The sequence below is a fragment of the Planococcus citri genome, chromosome 3, assembly GCF_950023065.1.
Source record: "Planococcus citri chromosome 3, ihPlaCitr1.1, whole genome shotgun sequence".
In the NCBI taxonomy this organism is placed as follows: Eukaryota; Metazoa; Arthropoda; class Insecta; order Hemiptera; family Pseudococcidae; genus Planococcus; species Planococcus citri.
Genome location: NC_088679.1, coordinates 36,654,923 through 36,673,523, shown reverse-complemented (window position 1 = coordinate 36,673,523; position 18,601 = coordinate 36,654,923). Strand labels below are relative to the sequence as shown.

The window sequence follows — 18,601 nt, the reverse complement described above, 5'->3', positions numbered from 1 at the left end:
ACATGATATTGTTTCAAAAAAAAAAAAAAAAAAAAAAAAAATACGACATTATCGAATTACAGAAAAATTTTGAATTTAATGTTCTTTAGCAAATAATATCTTTGGAAAGGAAAAATTGATGATTTTTCAATTCTAGAATTTCAAAGAAGGTTTGAGCAGATGCTAGAAAAGGCTTGAAAGAAGAGAATTTTTGATATTGAAATATGATTTCCTTTTTTTCTTTTTCGACGTTTTTCACAAGTGAAATCCGTTGGGTAACAAATTGATGGATTTTTCCAACATTTCTGATTCCAATGTTTAGGTAATAAAATAAGTAATTAAAAATTCATATTCTTTTCTTTCTGCTGCACTCATCTTTCTAATGAAAATTGCGAAAATTGCGAGATATCAGATCAACTCACCGTCCCATAGATTTTCCATTCCAACAAGCAGCTGTTTTGTTGCTCTCCACTTGCATTTCATCGTTGCACACATGATAGGGTAACCTTTTCCAGAAATACTTGGTGCCCAGAACCTGAGTACCTATTTCTTGAATGAACTTCAAGAATCCATCCGCAGGATTATTTCGGTCTTCGTCCAGATCATAACTGTCTTTATTTTTACGTCGATTTTTGTCGTTTCTATTACGATTGTTTTCTTTACGTCTCCTTTCTGATTTTGAATTAGGTTGTCGATTGTCATGTTCTTCGAATTCGTCCGATTCGGAGAACCCGGTCGCTTGTCGTCTTCTTCTACGTCTACGACTAGAATTTAAAGGTGGTTTACCGCATCCGTTAAATACCTATTTGGCAACAAATAAAAAAAAAGGAAAAAAATCAATTAGTAAATAATACATACGTTTAGGTATCTATTTGCAAAATTGAGCGGAAAAATTATTCGCGTGAAAAAGTAAAAAGGGTACAATGGAGAAGAAGATCTCTTACTTTAGACGTAACGGCATTAGCGTTTTCTTGAAAATTCATAATAGCTTCGGATATCTTGACGTTAATCGGTTCGACGACTTGTTCTATGTTATACGAGCGAGATAGCCTTTGCTCCACTTTACTCATCGCATCTGCAAATCGAAATAAAAAACAGGCGTAAATTACTTGTAACTACAACCATAATTACCAATATTCTGGGTGATAATCGTACGTGGCCGCGGGCATTTTATTCAAATGTGGCGCGACCAATGCGGTACCAGAGGCGCTAATGTAAACTAAATCGCGACAGCATTTATGTATCTATGTGAAAAATTCATCAATCGTTCACAAATGAGAACCGGTTCGCATACAAAATTCAACTACCTTAATCTCCTCGGATAATTTAACAAATCGACTCAGTTTTTTAATTTTAAAAACAGCTTTGAACTCGTTGTGAGCTATATTTTCTTTCTATATACGATCTGCATAAATTATACCGATGCAATTTATAAAATCCTGTAATGCTATGAGTCTCTGTGTTTGATCAGCTATATTTTTTTAAGAGCCACTATTTATGGAAGTACGAGTATATTAAATTTAGATCGTTTACATCATTCGTTGCAGTTTGAAATTAGTTCACACTCTTGTCCACTTCATATAAAACGAACACTTATTTTACGACATGTTAGACCAGTGTTGAAGAACCATCTCCATAAATTATTAGGTATCTTTGGGGTAACAAATTCAATTTCCTCAGTCAGAATTTGTCCACGATGCAAGATTTTGATGGCTGCATAAATTAATTTAATAATTAAATAAGCGGGTAATTTCTATGGAAAATTTGGTTTCAATTAAGTACGAAATGGCGGAGAATGCATCGAAAATACCCTCGCTTACACTGATTTAATTTTGAACTAACGCATGTTGATGGATTTGCATACTCGATGATTTGAAGGAGAAGGAATTCTAATTATTATCCGTGACAGGTAATTACTCTGGAAATGATCGTTTCTGATCACATTTCAACTGCAATCACGTTTCAATGCTCTATAGCATTTGGAAATTTCAGTTTTCAAAAAAAAAAAAGCACTCTAAAATATGCCCACTCAATTTAACTTTTTTAGGTCATATTCTCACTTCTATCCTGTTTTGAGGGCAGTAGGTAACTACTTTTGAGACAAGTGAGAAAAAAAATGTAGTTAATACGTATTTTTGGGCATCAATTTTGAAAAAAAAAAACCGTAAAATCTTGAAATTTGCAACTCTGCAAATCATTTGTTTGGATCATATTCCAACTACCATCAAGTTTTTAAAAGACACTTTTGACTTGAGTGAAAAAAGTGAATTTTCGGTATTCCGTTTCTCTGGGGGAAATTCCCTAAAATCTGAGAATATGAGGTTGAACCGCTACAGATCTGGGAATCTTCTATTCAGGTCATATTCAACTACTCACCTTCGCATTTTGAAGGCCACTTTGGCTGGGGTGAGAAAAGGTGAACTTTTTGAGATATAATTTCTCGAGGAAAACGCCCTAAAACTTCAAAATATGTGGTTGGGTCGTTATAACTCATTCCAACTCATTTTTAACACTTCTAAGAAGAAAACGTATGTTGAGCTCCAAATTATTAAAAAAAAAAAAAAAACATAAAATAAGCATTAAGAATTTGAATTAGGTCTCGAAAGTCGAAACATGATTCTAGTCTGGAAGTGATGGGAAACGATATTTTTCAGAGAATTTTAACCTACCACAATTCTTTTTATCAATTTATGCAATTTCTGGTCAATTAAAAAAAAATTCAAACTCGCAGGCCTTCTCAATTTTTCAACTGAGCAGCTGCAATTTTTTTTGTGAGCTACCTTATAGATTATGGATCATTATTTCAATTGAAAAAAAAAATCAAAATAAAATGGGTGACCGAGAGCCGAAAGGTTTCTTTATGGGCACACATTTATACAGTTAAAACACAAGATTTGTTTTCTTTAGGTGCCATTTCAACATAATACGACGGGCGACATCGACACGCATCACAAAGTTTTTCTCGCATCAGTGTAACCACTCGACGGGATTATCTCATCCCTATAAGCTTTTATACTCGTACCTACGTTAAGTATTTGCGCTCGAACGTTTTGTAAATATTTGCGAAAAATATCAACTCGGTTTTGCTATATTTTCAAAGCAAACAACCTAAAAAAAAAAGCCAGTCTGGAGTTTTCTTTGCATTAATAATATAAAAATACAATGCATTTATTTAACGTCGTTTTTCCAATGACTCACTATCCGTATTTAGGGGAAGAAGCAGCTTTATTTCAGTGATTTAATTTTCTATCTTTTTTTCTCCCTCTTTAGGTACACGGTTGCGATATTCAAATACCTATCCATTCGTAACATTTTATCCAATAATATTCAACTTTTGCATAAATAATGCAACTACGATATTGCGGGTAACTACTTATACATTTCAGTTTTTTTTTTTTGGGACCTGAAATATTTTCTGTGAAAACGTCACAATAAATCTGCTCGCCGTTTTAATATCTCGATAAGGGAGAAAAGGGTACAAAATATGCCAAGAGCTCGAATGAAAAAAAAAAGCTACAACCTATGACAATGAATGTCCACAGCAACAAGTGCATAGAGAGAAAACTTTAACGCGCTTTTGTACAGATTTTATACAATAGCTGCCTACGCACGTAAATTTTTCTCTCTATCTAATAACCGCATTTTATGCAAATTAGCATGGTAAATACCTAAGAGTTAGGTGATCTGGACGTCTGATTCTGTTTAAAAAGAGAGAAGTTTCAGCACAAACAGTGGTTCCAACCAAGCGGTCGTATATATATTTATACGAGGTGCTTCTCTGTTCCCCCTGTCCCCCCTTTTCTGGCTGTCCTCTTAATGTATATTCATTTACATAATCCTTTGATTTATCGGTTTGAAATTTTTTCAAGTACTGCAACGAAGCTGGGTTATATAGGTATTTTTTTGTACCACAATTCCACTGGATATAATTTATCGATGACGAATTTTTTCGGTCGTGAAATTGAAATAACTTAATCGATATGGTGACTCAGGAGGCGTCATCCCCTTAGGTATATTTATTACCTACGAACAGATATTAAATTCGGTGCTTGCGTCGATTAAGTATGGTATTAGGAGTGTAACCTGCGCATTAAATGAGTAATTTTTGGCACCTTTATGAGGGTACCTATAAGATAGTATCGCGATGCCACGATGAGTAGGAAATTTGGCATGTATCATGGATATTTTTGTGGCTTTTATCGTAGATAAAAGTTTCGACAATTATCGAATGTGTATTGGGGAATAGAATAGCGTGACTTTGTACGATACCGAATAGTTTTTCATTGTTTTATTGTATGTATACGTACGATGTCTACAGCGTTGCTGTAAAATCATAATATGTACCTCGCGAGAACACCAACATCGCCACGTATAAGCCTGTGAATTGATAATGGCTCGCGGTAAATTGGTAAATATAAGTATAGACGGGACGAAAGTGGGAAAAAAGCAATCAGAATTCAATCAATTTTTAATACCGAAGACGATTGCTAGGGCTGGCCTCTCGCACGAGACAATTTTATACCAACTTGACATTTTTCACGTCTAAATACTCATTTCCTTCGAAGTGAACTTCTACAGAATGCATTATTGGTGTATTAATTAGTAAGATGTTCGATGGTGTTAGTGGCTTGCTCAATTATGCAAATCACCATTTCTTTGCTCGTGACCAAAAAGCAGCCAGTGCGTGGCGAGATGATTTGTCAATAATGATTTACATTTGACCATAGATAGGTCTGCATCTTTCCAAGTACCAACATAAATATATACCTACTCATAATATCCGCAAGAATGTGGTAAACTTTGGGATACTCTTTGAGTAGAAAGTTTTTCCACATGTCGATGGTTGATCTTATATTAAGTATGTAGAAGTACCTATTATTTCTGCTCGATGGTGATGGCGACTGTTTTGTTTGTCTTGTCTGAAGATATAGTGTATATCGTATGCATACAGACAAGGTTAGTGCCATCGATGGAACGTACCTAATACGTATATAGTAGTTCTAATTGAGCTGACAGTGTTTGAAATTCCACAACGAACAGACAAAAAAATAAAATGCTACAGGTTGCAGCTAAAATACGATGGACTTGTCTGACAATTAGATTTATTTCGAGACAATCTGACGGTCGGTCGTTGTGCAATTTTCGCAACACAACATTGAATGGAATGGATCGCATCATTCCCCTTCTACACTCTCTATACAGTGGTATTTTATAGGGTACCTACTCGGTATTCGCGATTTTTCAAAATTATTCAACATCGTGTGATCCTACGATAAGAATTATTTCGCCAAAATGGTAATTTATTAGATTCGTTGACTCGAAAGAATTTCCATTCAAATTCGTCGCTATCTTCGGATTTAATCTTCGTATATTATGAAAAGTCTATATGTAAAAGAGAAAAGGCAACGTTCTATGAGCTCTACCAATCGGACAATTTTTTATACAGTAGGTATAGATATTCAAAAATTTCTATGTAAATACTTGATACGAGGTGTTTGGAAGATGATATTAATCCTAATGGAAGTTGATTAGTGGGAAGGAATTTCATCTAAAACATGTTGATCATGTTTTGGCACATTAGCAGCTTAATTACCTATGTGCCTGCGTACCTAACACTTTATGTATCAATTTTGATCAAATCACATCAGTCGCGTGCTCCGTTCCAAGAATTAAAATTTATGCGATAATTTTCGACTCTAACATGAAATTCAATCGAATCCGAGTCATCTTAATTGAATTAGCAAGGCGTGTTTAATTAAATACCTGTAGTTAAGCATTTCATCTGAACGTGTACTGGAGAATAATAAATAATCCACCGAGTCACAAGTATTTTTACAGATCTATTTTATGCCTAGCTTTTCTCGGATTTTACAAAAATAAAAAAATTCGACACCCCTTCCCCCCTCCACGAAATCGATTTACCAACGAGGGAACTTCTGGTTGCTCAGTCGCTGATTTTGCTAATTATTTAAAAGAAAGCATAGGATATAGATTTATAAGATGGCTCACAAAAAATTCAAAACACTGCCAAAAATTGTGCAAATCTGAGAAAAAATCAAAATTGAATGAAAAGTAGGTAATTGTTTATGGCCAAACTTTAGGCACAAATACATTTCACAGCACAATTTTGATTCAAGTGACTAACTAGAGCCCTAAAAAATATACCTCTTCTCACATGTGATCTAAATAGAAAATTTTCAGAATAGTATCTGCCTAATCATAAGAGTTAATCTCGAGACTTCAGGACATTTTATGAAAAATTGAGATCTAAAAGACACCTCTTTTTTCACTCATGTCGAAAGTGGACCTCAAAGCTCAATAGTCTAATTAAAATGCTAATCAGACTTTTCTCAGAATTTCAGTGACCTGTTCTGACAATAGGGGCCATAAGTCGGAATTTTCATTTTCAATTTTTTGGCCATTTTGAAAACTAGACATCATATCGAGTCGAATGAGACCAATCCCAGCTTCCTAGCTCATTTTTTCCCACCTTTTTTCATTTCTTGAAGTTGAAGGATTGAGAAACAAAATTTTGAGAAAAACGCATTTAAAGAAAAAAATTTATGAAAACTGATAATGTGATGTTTTCCGAGAAAAGGTACATAATGTTTCAAAAAATGGATTCTGGTACTTGAAAGTGTGTAGAATAACATGGAATAAGTTAAATTTACGATAAGAACACGTTTGCATTATAAAAACGTAAAAAATAAGATAAAAATGAGAAATTTTTTTTTTTTGATTTTTACTTTCTTTTGCAAATATATCGAAAACTAAGCCTCCTAGAAAAAACTAATGACATTGTGTTGATTGGAAATTTAATTCTCTACAATTTTCCTCGACGTAATTTTTCCGTAGAATGCTTTGTTCCGCCTCCAGATAGCTTTGAAAGTTTTGAGCGCTCAAATTTTCGACTGACACTAACTTTCAAAATGCGCTTTCAACACATTTTTCGGCCAAATTACGTGTTGTGGCTGTGTCACATGACAGTTCACATGTCAAACAATCAAAATCCGCGAAAAAACAATTTTTCAAAATTTTGACTTATTTTTACATTTTTGCCTCTACTGTAAAAAAACGTTTTCCGACTTATGGTACCTTTTGTCAGAACAGGTCACATGTTGTTTAATCATACATTTTCAGATTTTTGGGTAGCTTTTTGAAAAATTAGGATAAAAAAGTGCATTTTTGGAAGTGGTCCCTAAGAGTCTGATGGTAGATGGGATATGGCAAGAATAAGTTCCTTTGCCTTCAAAAAATTAGACTACAATCATTTTCAAACCGATTTGAAACCTACAGAAGAAGAAAAGTTGATAATCTACATTTTCTGGAGTGATTTGTTACCTTCTGGAGAAAAATTAATTTTTGCTGCAGACTCCAGATTGGTATGAATGTGATCGCAATCGCTTTGAAGTTCGAAAAATCAACTTTGTCACTTTGTCAGTAGAAAATTATTTAAATAATTTACGTTTAAGCATTAAAAACAAAAAAAAAACAAAAAACAAACAAAAAAACAAAATTTGACAAACCCGACAATGTTTTTGTAACTTCCGGTGTGATTAAAGTTTCTCAAAATGCAAGAATGGAAGAAGCCATAATTATTTAAGAGAATCCTAAAACACCAGGGGGTCTAGTCTACCAAAACCTGATTTTCAAAAATCGCGACGTTTCGCGATCTTTTTTCGCGACTTTTCGCGATCATTTTCGCGATCTTTTTCGCGTCTTTTTTTGCAATACCCCCTCACTTTTTAACAACAAAAAAAAAAGTGTTTTCAATAAAGTTGTCATTTTTTAAAGAAAGTTTTTGGCCATACTTTCCATATTTAGTTCACATGTGACATGAAAAAAATGTATGACATCAGGCCCTGATGATATACATACTCTGTACTAAAGAAATATGAAAAGAATTGAATATATGTATGTACTTCATTTATAATTCAATGAAATGAATATTGGGTATTAATAGGAAGTACTTAATCAATAAAAAAAATTGAATTTAAAGTGTGGACAATTTTCAACGACTTTTGTTGATTTTTGGTAAAAATCACGACTTTTTCGAGACTTTTGCGACCTGGTAGACATCCTGCAAAAGCATCGCGAATTCGAATAACAGCACAAAATCTACACTGTAAAATATACTAGTCATCTTCAAAGGGATTTAAATTCGCGTGAAATCGACTAACACAAAATTTCACATCGGCATCGTTAGTATCATTATACCTACACTTAAATTAACGCCATTGAGGAATTACATAACTAAAACACGAGACCGCGTAAACGAAACGTTATCCGAAACCCAAATCTAGAGTCTCAGCTGACCCTCCAAGTACATACAGCCGCTACTCGGTCGAGTCCAGCCAAAAACTTGGCCTCGCAGGCTTATAAGATGGCACAAAACATACGAATCCTTTCGATAAACCACACCGAATTAATGCGGCTTAATAAGTACGTAAAATTGATTAATGAATCGAGCCGGCTGTACTAATTCGCGAAATCGTTATAAGATTAAATTCATAATAACCGGTCCCCGCTGAATCTAATCGCTAATAAATTCCAGCCTTATGAGCGTGTTCGTGTTCTGCTGTGTTTTTGGAGCTATCATCTTTCGCATCTAATCCGTCAACGAGCCATCGTTTCCTACTTATATTCGGAAGTTATAATATTTTGGAATGGATACTAAAATAGCTGTCATTTAGTATAATTTTTAATAGCGCGGTCTTCTAAGACAGGAATAAAAAAAAATCGTAACCTTATATATGCTTTGAGTACCTAGAAGAAGTGTACCTAAGTAAGTGCACGCTTATGTAGAATAAGAATCTGTAGCCATAGCAGAATAAACCAGTATGTAAAACAGCTGCCGTCTTTCAAAATCTTTCTTTGGCACAGAGAAGAATGTTTATATAGAGTTACGAGTCGATAAACTGCTGGTAGCTTCTGCCTATTGTTAATTAAAATTACGAGTTCGATTTGTATCTCACATAGATGCTAGAGCTGGGTCGCGAGATATTCGATAATTTAATAATGAAATATTCTCCTACTACAATAGGCAATAAAGCAGCTCTCACAGAATAAGCTATAAGATTTCAGAGTAGGTAAAGTGGTACGTTCCCAGGTTATAATATAGTACGTCTTGTTAAAACCGCAACTTACCTACGAAGGCGCTCCATTCGTTATCAATTTCCGTATAAAATCCGAGGCATCCTTTCATTACGTTGAGACAAAAGTCCGTGCAAACTTTAGCGCCATTTAAGCCTTTACACGAAGAGCAATGTAACATTTTGGTAATAGCGTTTAAACAACTATCCGTCGGTACCAGCTGAAACCAAAATAAGTTTTTAGTTAAATGCTGCGTCAAATTAAAGCCTACCGCAGCGTCATCGACGCCGTCGTAAACACGTTCGTCAGTGGTAAAACATTGATACATGAGTAAAAGCTCGAATACGTTTAACACAAGATGGATTTCATTGTGGTTGGAAAAGTCAACTTGGTGAATAGATACATGTAGGTAATAGGTATCCTGTGAATAGAGTATTATGTAGGATAATGAATCTGTGTAAACGTAGTATTGATTACGAATTACAAACTTCAACACCTTTCAACCACGCTGAGCTATCGTCAAAAAGTGAACATTTAGCTTACAAAGGTATAAAAATCCCAAAAAAGGATTAATTGCTCTTTTTTGTTGTTGTAAACTTAAAAGATTTTGTGCATTTTAGAATTCTAAAAAAATGAGCAAAAAGAAAGTCTTTTTGAATTTTAGTCAAGTTTTAATACTTAGGTATTGAAGAAATGAAGAAGTTATGGTTGATTGAAATTTTCAAAGTGCTCTAGAGTCTTCAATTATGAAGGTGGATCGAAAAAAACGGGAGTTTCCTGAGTGGGAATATACTCAACATTTTTTAAAGGCCCCTAGCCATTCATACAGCTGAGCTAGAGGTCCTCAAAGTAAGGTCATTCTGGAAAAAGAATATTTCGATCCTGCCAAAGCCAAAATTATTCTAATGGAATTACAAAACATGATTTTTGGGTAGGTATGAAAAAGTCGAAATTTGAAATGATTTTCTGAAAATTCAATCATGTTATGAAAATGAATGTAAAATTATCGCTTGACCAACGCTGCAGGGGAAATTTTTCAAAAAAAATGAATTTTCAAAGCTAAAACCGTCTATTTTTACACGTTTTGTATTGAATTTTTACCTATTGTGACCCCTCCCCTCCACCTAGCTAATCCACTGATTATTTTTAAAAAAAAAAGGTCAATTTTCGCCTCCTCTGAGTAGAGTGACCCAATGAAGGGCGAAAGAGAAAAAGAATTATAGTGATTTTCATCCAGGCACCCAGGCAGTTTTGAAGGTATAAGTACATTTTAACAAAACTTTTTGTCAGCGTATTTTAGAATCAAAATTCAAACAAAAATTCAAAGTACATAGCATTAATTAGTGAGAAAACTTGATTTGTAATTTTTTTGGGAGGGGAGGGGAAGGAAGGGGAGGTAGGAGGACAACAATTTAAAATTTTCTAGCCAAGACAAAATTTCCATTACTAGGGGCACGGTACGGCCTTGAGCTGTGCCTTCATTGTGAAAGTTCAATTTTTCATAATGAATAAAATTTGAAAAAATCACAACGTAAACACTTTTTTATTCCCTTTTCAACTAACTAATTCTCAAGATGAGATCTCAATTCTCAACATCCCTGAGGCATAAGAATTTACAATATTTTGATAGAAATTTTTTTTAAAAAGTTTAAAGTGAAGTGAAATATCGATTGCTTCTGATTCGTAGGTGCTGAGTTCAAATATGAAATATATACATCTTTTTTATTCTACCTCTCTAACCCTCCCCTTAAATCCATTATTCTCAAAATTTCAATGGTTCTCACAGTTAAAATTTCAGATTTTATTCATTTTTTGGATTCGATCCTTCCAGCTACTGAATTTTGGAAAAAAAAAGAACGAAAAAGTACAAAAATGTAATGGAATAGGTTGATTCCTACCGAGGATGGGGATGGGGAATAATTTGAGATTCAGAGCGGTTCGTTCAAACTTAACGCCTCGAAATTGGTAGAAATTTTCAAAAATATTTTCAAAATTTATGATATTTAAGGTTGGAAAAAACATGGCAGGGAAGAGCGAGATTCATCAATAATTTTTTTACTGTTTTATAACAACGAAAATTTTTCAAATATACACGACCATGAACGGTAAATAAAATTTAAAAAAGGAAAATAAAAAATATTTTCCAATTCAGACCAAAAAAAATCACTCATAAATTGAAAAATTCGCTTCTAAAGAAAGCTTCCTCAATTTTTACATCTCGATAAGAAGAAATTTGAAGTTAATGGGTAAGGTACTCTTCAAAAAATGTGGTAAACTGCAATAAGATACACTAGTGGAAATATCTAACAAGATAAATAGAAACAAGTGAAACAACCAATACGGTTTCTATATTATACTCACATAAATGAGATTCGATACAATATCTCCAACTACGTTCAAAGATTGCGAATACGTTCTGGCAGCTACAAAAGAGCGTTTCAAAGGATTCGAGAATTTCTGCGGTACATCTCCAAATGGCTCTAATTCGTTCATATGCTCGCTAATGCATCCCAAGTATCTATACAAAATTACATACAGATATTCGATTAGAAATCATATTCGTTTAAAAGCATTTTAATAACACATACATCAGATTTTCCTAGCGACTCCCCCTCACTCTCCCTCAACATTACAACATCCTGGTACATGCATACGTAGAGAGTAAGAACACCCAAAAGTACCCAGGGACTCCAGTGTATAGGTATAGGTACGCTTAATCGACACGCTGGTGTCGCACAATTCTCTCACAAAAATTTGAATATTCGATGAGTTCCCAACGCGCCAGCATCAGCTAATGCATCCGGTTAATTGATATTTTATTCACAACATACACAAATACATTTTCGAAGAATAAATTCGTTCCACGTTTCACACAAATTGTACCTATACGACGGATTTTTTTATCGTATTTTTTTCCTCATATATTTGCCTGCATCTTAGGAAGGTAGGTAAGGTATATTATAAGTATCTAATCGTTGCGAGAACGCATTAGAAATGAAACAGATTTTTCTCTTAAATTATTACACTCGGGAGACATTTTATAAAAATATTATTAACATTTCCATATTTAGAACCGGTTTCCAATTTCGTTTCACGACTGGTTTCCTATTAGCGATACGTTTTAATTTGTTTCATAAACCGAACAAAATAATTATTACAATAAAAATCTGTAATATAGACGATGCAATAGTTCAGCCATCGCAAGTATAATATGCGAAGTAGGTATACTTGTGAGCGAATGGAAGAGTTAAGAAAAAAGTAAATAAATAAGTCACTATTAGCATGTATTAAATTTTATTCTACTGTGTCTCGAGGGTCAGCGAAAGGAAACCGAATGTACTTTATGCTATCTATTTATTTTAAATTACTCAAAGGTAAGCTATTACTTCATTATTATTGGTGCAATCAATGCAGAACAATTCCTAATGATGGAAAATAATAAGAAATGGAAGATAAGTTTAGGTATACTTAGTATTTCATCGCTAATATTGAAACAGAAAATGTCAACTTGCCCAACCCCCTTACTCCCTGCTAGCTGCTATTAAATCTCATAACAGTCATAACCTTTTGGCTGCACTTTAAATCAAGTCTCAGCCTACTCCACAGAACACTACACAGGCACTTTTATCGAAAACGAATTCAAATTTAGAAATCATTCGAGACGAAATTTCATTCAAAAAGACACACCTTCACTCTATGGAATGATTCTCTACTCGTATCCATTCAATTGGAAATCCATTTGGTAAAAAATTCACGACACCTTTTGGCAACGCTCTCAGCCCCCTATTACCTATCGAAGCAGCCGGCTAATACACGTAGACGAACAAAAGCTACACGAAAATCAGCTCATCAGCTCGAAACTCGAGCACCTTTTCGAGACTGGCGAAAAATTCAAATCTTTCAGTTTAATTCGCCTCACTTAAGTATCCGCTTGATTACCCAACAATAGACATCGATGGATGCGGGACAGAGCCGGGCACAACCACAGCTGACACGTTCATTTTGTATGTACATTCGCGAGGTATTATTAGTCGAGTTGGTGGTCGCGCAACACCCTCGATGTATTTTGATTTTTTGGTCAAAAACATGATTGCAGATGAAGGAGAAGGTGGTAGTTGGTGTCTCGTTGTCCGCGTGTCTCCGGTACATGGGTCTTTCCTTCCGCATATTGTAGCAATTTTACTAAATTGCAACAAGTTTATTGAATTCTCACAAAGACCAAAATGCATTATTCATACTGACAAAAGCGAACTCGCTGGAATTCGAACAAGATTTATATCTTCCTGTGGGACGAGACGTACAAAGAGAATTACAGGTTATGCCGTGCAACGCAACATTTTTCCATCGCCTACGTCACATATCTGTTTATAATGAATTAAAAAATATTCGTCCTTTATTTCGTACCTCTCTATATGCATTACTAGATGTAAGCCGAATAATCGACCAAAGTTGTTAATTGAACCTCCCTCTCAACCTTCCTTTGTCAAGTTTAAAAATACCTATACATCTCGTCACTCTTCTCGTTCCACTTCATTTGCTCGTTTTTGGGATGAAAACAGTGCAGACGTCCTCGTACTCATAGAACAACGACAGCCAAGCCGCGGGCACAAATCTATCATTCTTTAGTATAATGAACTCGTCAAAATCACCTTCCCCTTCGGCGGCGTGCTGATCGGGTAATTTACAACCTCGTTTTTCACACTTCAACGAGTAATTATGACAAATTCACCCTACTATGCAATTGCCCACACATTGATCACCTATCGTGAAAACTGCAGCCTACGTTTGAGTGTACACAATACACATAGGTACATACTCGTGTAATGAATAAGCAAGCATATATATTACCACTTACTTGTCATCAAATTTGTATTGAGTATTTAAAACGGTGAACATCTTTTGGTATAAAATATTGAAAAATGTTTCCATCACGTCTCCTAAATTTGATTTGCCATTCGTGTAGTATCGTTCCAGTTCGGCGAAGAAATCACTAAACACGTACGAATTTTGCTCGTACACCATGCCATAGGTTTTCTTGAACATCTCGTGGAGATCTTTTTTCGACTTGGTGAGTAAGTCCTTGAAATATTCTGTAAACAAGCATAAAAGAAAATAGATTTTTATTAATGCACGTCAATAATGATGAAATAAATTTCATATTCTAGTTCTACTTAGGTAAGTAATTGGGTAGGTAGAGGTACCACCTATGAGTACAAAAAGAAATGAGCTGAAAAAAGCTAAATTAATTTCTTTCACATGGCAGCCTCTCGGTCACTTGAGACTCCTTTGTCAGTTGTCAATTTTGTTCATTTTTCAACAAAACTATTCAGGCTCATGGGATGACTCTAGCTCTGAAAAAATTTCTGCTGTCTCAACAAAAAATCAAGAATCTTAAAAGTTTTCAATTTTTTTAAAAATTGTTCAAAAATCAGATTAATTGATGAAAAAAGTATAGTTAGTTAGGTATTATCCCAAAAACCTTTTTTTTTCAAGTTTGGAAAAGTGATGACTGATGACTGATCAGAAATAATTTTTTTAAAGTTCATTTTTGGTAACCTACAGGTGACTTTTGGTAAATTACAGGTGATTTTTGATAAATTACTGGTAATTTTTGGTAAATTACTGGTGACTTTTGGTAAATTACTGGTGACTTTTGGTAAATTACAGGTGATTTTTGTTAAATTACAGGTAATTTTTTGGTAAATAACAGGTAATTTTTTGGTAAATAACAGGTGATTTTTGGTAAATTACTAGTAATTTTTGGTAAATTACTGGTAATTTTTGGTAAATTACTGGTAATTTTTGGTAAATTACTGGTAATTTTTGGTAAATTACTGGTAATTTTTGGTAAATTACTGGTAATTTTTGGTAAATTACTGGTAATTTTTGGTAAATTACTGGTAATTTTTGGTAAATTGTAAAATTTAATTACTGGTAGTTTTTGGTAAGTCACAGGAAATTTTTGGAAAATTACTGGTAATTTGATCGTGTTTTCCGACTTTAAAGAATTTGAAAAAAAATTAGGTACAATAAATTTTTGACGGGCACACATACGACCATGAGAAGCTGGACAGGTAGGTCAGTGCCCTTAAGAGGACAAACAGGCTGGTAGACAACCTCGAAGAGACCGACAAGTCAATGACCTCAAGAGGTCAGCCAGGCAGGTCAATGACTTCAAGAGGTCCGATAAACAGGTCAATGCGCTTAAGAGGCCGGACAGACCGACCAACAGACCATCTTGGAAAGATAAAACAGGTAACTCAGTGACCTTGTGAGCCCAGACACATAGGTCAGTTACCTTAAGGGGCCAGACAAAAGACCCTGAGAAAACAGACAGACGGGTCAATGACCTAAATAGACCAGCCAGGCAGACAGACGACCTTGAGAAGCTAGACGGATGGGTTAATGACTTGAAGAGGACAGACAGACGACTTTAGGAAACCAAACAGACAAGTCAATAGGCTGAAAACTGGGTCCGAATGATCAGACCAAACCAGACCTGATCAAGTGATCAGATGACATTTTGGTTAGATGACTCGCGAGCTACGACCATACTGACACATCTGACAGCTCAGGCTTGGTCCGTATCAAGCTGAAGACCTAGTCCGGATGATCACGTCTAATCGAGCATCAAGTACATAAATCAACTTGACCAAAAAACATATCTACCTTTCCTTGGTGAGAAGACTTTACATCCATTTTTTTTTTCACGGTCCACCATCAAAAATTCTAAAAGTAATATGCTGTGCATTAGGATCCGAAAGGGAATTTTTTGAACCAAAATTTTCGAAAAATTATCCTAAAAATTCCCTTTTGAATATGCAGGCTTGAAATCGCACCCAAACGTCAAGAAACTCGACTTGTGACTAGAAAAAAATATTCCCAAAGTGTAGCTGCCCTATCGCCTTTTTCGGCCATTTTCCGGTCAATTTATCAAAAATTTTGGAGCTAAAAAATACTCTATGGGCCCTATGAATTTTTGACGCATGATATATGTATGATGGCAATCGCTATATTTTTACCTATTCGAAACCTGCAGGTTGTCTTGCGATGGCACAGCGAAAATACAGCTGTAAGATGACTGGTATGCAAAAGAACACACCATTGATATTTTTTCCCGCATTTTGGTTCAATTTTACGTACATCGCGAAAGCGTGAGTTGAAAAAAAACAAAGCAAAAATTCGACTAGCCAAAAAAGTTTTCAATCAGCCCAGCTGCCTTCCACAGTCAGCATAGTCAACTCAAATACCGTAAAGGAGTGGCTCGAGCTAACCACAAAAATACTCGGCGAGGAATTTGCACCTGGTACTTCTACCTACACCATAATACAATGTTATGAGACAGCAACAGGTGGAAAGGTGAAAAAAAAACGCACCAGCAGAAGCTCGTGCCGATACCACGGTCACCCAACCGTTACGTCGTCGTCGTCATCCGTATAAAAATCAGTTACACATATCGTAACAGTCGCAATAAAAAAGCATACACGGTGTACAAATTTGAATAGCTGTCGATCATTAGATTAATTTCATGTATACCTATGTTCGTCATGTATACTACTTTGTATCCAGATCATAAATCATCTTCTCATGGGTGGCATGAGAGAGCACACAGTGAAAGATTCCATCTATCGTGGAACCGGTGTAAATAATGTAAACTAAAATTTAATAATACCTAGCCGCCGAATATCGTAATGTCGGTGTTTTTCTCAATTTCAGTCCCTTTGATTAATGCGTTTCTGCCGTTTTAATTAAATAACCACCCGAAACTTCCGAATGACGTATTGATACGCATTTTCCTACACCAAACTCTGTACACTTTTTCCCCAACGTGAAAAAAATACACAGGAATTGTTTTCGGTTCGTTCAAACTGAAGATTGTAGGTACCCGAGTAAGTATTTTTCCTATGCTCACAGTGCTCATTTATCGTATATCCGCCAGCTTGCGCTTGTAATTCCGTTAAATAAACAAGACCGATGAATAATGCAATACTTAGTCTATGTTAATAAGTCTCATAGTACAAAAATGCAGCCGGGGAAGAAATTATTCCGAACGGTGGCATTGGTATCATCTTGAGAAATATTTCTTACATACACGTTGACCGAGTTAATTCCACTTTCTGGTTCAATTACTTGTATTCGATTCGATTGGACGGTGGGATCGTTATCGATCTTTACGGTACGAGTAGATTTTTTCAAAACATCCTCATTTATGAGCTTCAAATAATATTGAACGATTTTTTAAAAATTATACCTAATTTCAGAATTGAATTAGCTCAGTAATAAATTTTTGTAATGAATTTTGGGAACAGGGGTCATTTTTCCCCATAGGTGACTAATTTTCTCCTAAAATGATCGAATCATGGAAAAAATTACGTTTTGAATATTTCAAATTTGAATTTTGTTGATGAGCTGGTACCATTGCATTTTTCCCCTTCCAAAACAGAAAGTAATTTTAATCAACAGTGTTTTTTTTTCAGCTACAAGTAAGGTGTACGAACTTCTCCAAAACGACTCATAAAATACGATGGCCATAGACGAAGCATAATTTGCCATTATACAGCGGCGAGCCTATAATCAAACCCACGCGTTACTTGGGCTTCCGGCTCGAACAAATATGCTGCAATTTTAACACACCAACTGACCTTGGCGTTATTACCCTTAGACTCTGCGGGATTCGATAAGTATTCTTATGCACTTTTCCATCATTTCAAGACATCATATTTGAGTACCTCGTTTACATAAAAATTTCACACTGTTGTAGCCAGGCGCAGAAGGCAATTCCGCCATTGTACTTACACGACACTGGTTTACCCAGCATCACGTTCACGATCCGACCTGTATTCGTTTCAAAGTCAGCGTGCATTGTAGCTCTACCTATAGAGAGAAAGATGCTCAATAATAGCCCGCACTCGGAGCAGAGTAAAACCCCATAAAACACCATTAACTCCCGTATAAACACAGGTTTGCGGTACGACTTGAAAAGAAATTCATAACAGAGCGCGTCTCCGGACGTATTTCTCCATTAATCAAGAAATTACCATCTATTACACGACAATAAACGGTACCTATAGGATTACCCGCGTGTATTTAATCCATACCCGCTATCGCCATTCGCACCTTCGATGGATATTCTTTTATTATGCTGCTACACGGTAATCAGTATAAATTTAATCGATTAATGCTCCGCTATTTGGCATTATTAAATTACAACGTTTAAGCTAACCTGGCTATTTTCTTTTTCACTGGTAAACTCACGAGCTCGATTACTACAATTTTATTATAGACTTCAACATGTAACACAATGTATGCCAATCTTTCTAAATATTATACAAGTCAACTTGTCTATGTTTGAAAACAGTTCAATGAATCTATCTAAAGCACGTGGAAAATCTCAGCATAGTCACTTGTCACTTGAGAATTTTCCATTTTTTTCAAATGATACCTAACCTGAATTGAATGATTTCAACCAGCTCGATTTCAAGTCACAGAGCACCCCAACTCGTAAACATTTTTTTTGAACTAAATCAAC

General features: G+C 35.1%; 1 protein-coding gene across 1 annotated transcript in view; it reads right to left on the bottom strand.

Annotated features, from left to right (window-relative positions):
- Positions 1 to 18,601, bottom strand: part of dlp (dally-like) — a 130,896-nt gene that overhangs the window by 4,025 nt on the left and 108,270 nt on the right. The window contains exons 3-7 of the mRNA XM_065355367.1: positions 13,928 to 14,162; positions 11,434 to 11,590; positions 9,127 to 9,292; positions 924 to 1,054; positions 402 to 781 (exon numbers count right to left, since the gene is read on the bottom strand). Of these exons, the coding sequence (XP_065211439.1) occupies positions 402 to 781; positions 924 to 1,054; positions 9,127 to 9,292; positions 11,434 to 11,590; positions 13,928 to 14,162 (1,069 nt within the window). The remainder of the gene's footprint in view (positions 1 to 401; positions 782 to 923; positions 1,055 to 9,126; positions 9,293 to 11,433; positions 11,591 to 13,927; positions 14,163 to 18,601) is intronic.